The following is a 2176-nucleotide window of genomic DNA, read 5'->3' on the forward strand; positions in this document are numbered from 1 at the left end:
TATGGGAGGGGTCTTGGTGGAGAGGGAAAAGCTGAGTAAAGGCATAGATCTCTGAATCAACAGAACTGCATGAGTAAACTATATAAATGACATTGATATCAGGTTGTACTACTTTGGGGCTAGTCACTGTAAACCTCTCAGAACTTCTGTTTCCTTACTGCGAAAATAAACAGTGATATCTACCTACTAGTTATGCTGTGAAAATTGAAGGTTATATTTGTAATATAGTTGCTTGGCACACTAACTGGTACAATGTTCAATCAATGTTAGCCACTGTTACCACGATGTTTCTAAGATTTAATACTGCCTCGTGCTTATGTCATTTCAGGAATAATTCACCCACGGGGTCGACTGTAAAGGAAGATGCCCACCATTCACAAAACACCGTTTTAGTCCTGAATAGTTTTAAGACAAGGAGGCAAGGGCCAGCCTCACAATTTTGCAGGGGCCAGCGTGACGTGCTCACCTGCTCCGGGAGCTGGGGAGATCTCTTGCATAGAGGGACTCCCAGGGTCACGTGAGTGGCAGCTCCGCCCAGGCCAAGCCCGTCCCCAGCGGCTGCGGCAGCCGGGGCTGCGCCTGCGCGGAACGGAGCGCTCTCTGCGGCGCGGTCCGCGGTGGAGGCGGCGCAAATAGCCAGGGGGCGTCGGATGGCTCTGCGGGGCCTGGCCGGCTCTGGGCCCAGCTCCCGCGGGCCGTTGGACGAGGCGGTGGCGGCGGCCGAGGAGAACCAAGTGCCGGCCATGGTTGTGGCTGGAGCCACTTCAGAGGACGATGAGGAGGACGAGGGCCGCGACCGGGGCCTGCTGCGCTGGGACGGTTTCTCGGCCTGGCTGCACTGCGTGTGTGTGGTGGGCTTCGACCTGGAACTTGGCCAGGCCGTGGAGGTGAGGCCGGGCGGTATCTTGCCCCGCGCCCCATCCAGCTTCCGCGCCAGGATGGCCTCCGCAGAGCTTGTGGCCCTAGGGCTGGCGGTCCTGGACCTTGGCCGCCGCGCATCCGGGCGTGGCCGTCAGCCCCTCCGGGCTGCGGTCCATCGGCAGTTCCCATGGGAGGATCGTGGGCTGCGGTTAGGGGTGAAAAGTTCTCTGGGCCCCTCCTAAATACTTGCTGATTTTTTTTTTTTTAACCCGGAGTCTTGGGAATAACAAAAATGGTTAGCTGCATCCGGAGAAAGCTTGCAGTCGGGATGTTTGGGATTTGCACGTAGGGAACAATACCCCTGACATATGGTGAACTATAGTAGCTAAACTTTACACAGCCAACTTTTTCAGACTTGCAGATTGTTTTGGTCATTTTGGTAACTTTTAGAGCACTACGCTCCTCATGAGCTGAAATGCTAATCTTAGCATGCATGCATTTTCTCCTTTTGTTCCTCTTTTGTGTGATTTTTTTTTTTTTTTTTGCTTCTGAAACGCTCAGCCTAAAAACTATTATAAGGGTGAATATAGGGGAAATTGTTTGCTTGTGAAATCTTTGTGGTGCCTTATTGAAAACCCTTTCGTTCTTAACTGTACTTGACATTGCTTAGGGTTCTTTCTGTAGCGCAAAGGTTGTCTTTTTGTGTTAAAGAAAAACCTTATTTGTTAATAGTGGCTATGATGGGTTTTAATGAGCCATCTTGTACTGATGTTAGTGCCATGAATTGACTGTAAAAACTGGCAGCTTAATGAGAAGCTGGTGTTTTTTGTATTCAGCATGTCTTCTCTGCTTTGTCATTATATAGTTAGGTTTGCATTTAGAACTAGGCATTGTGCTAGTTGGTGGTCATACAAATATTAACTATATACTTGATATGCATATGCGTTTGTATATTGAGACTGCAGTTTGGAGGAGAATGAAGACTTACTCACAGTAGCAGGGAGAGACAAGTACAGGGTCTGTCACATAGTGGGATTCGGTAGACACTTGTTGACAGAACCAGTGAATGCATGAGCAATTCCTTTTATCTTATTGAGAAATGATGGTCCAAAGACTTTGAAGAAGAGATCTACTTACAAGCTGTCTATCATTTTCTGTCACATGATGAAGTTCTTCTTTGTAAAATAGAATACCAAATAGGATTAACTTGAAAGCTTAGAATTGTGTTGTTTTAGTTGATTGCATTTAAAAAATATTTATTTATGCATACAAGAACTGGGGTACTGTCCAGAGGTATAGTGTGTGTGTGTATGTG

General features: G+C 47.7%; 1 protein-coding gene across 1 annotated transcript in view; it reads left to right on the top strand.

Annotated features, from left to right (window-relative positions):
* Nucleotides 1-608: 608 nt before the first annotated feature.
* DENND6A (DENN/MADD domain containing 6A) overlaps nt 609-2176 on the top strand; it is a 44820-nt gene continuing 43252 nt past the window's right edge. Inside the window, exon 1 of the mRNA XM_004676037.2 lies at nt 609-887. Coding sequence (XP_004676094.1) covers nt 651-887 — 237 coding nt within the window. The 5' untranslated portion in view covers nt 609-650. The remainder of the gene's footprint in view (nt 888-2176) is intronic.

This window comes from Condylura cristata, unplaced genomic scaffold, assembly GCF_000260355.1.
Source record: "Condylura cristata isolate star-nosed mole 26May11 unplaced genomic scaffold, ConCri1.0 scaffold00004, whole genome shotgun sequence".
Classification (NCBI taxonomy): domain Eukaryota; kingdom Metazoa; phylum Chordata; class Mammalia; order Eulipotyphla; family Talpidae; genus Condylura; species Condylura cristata.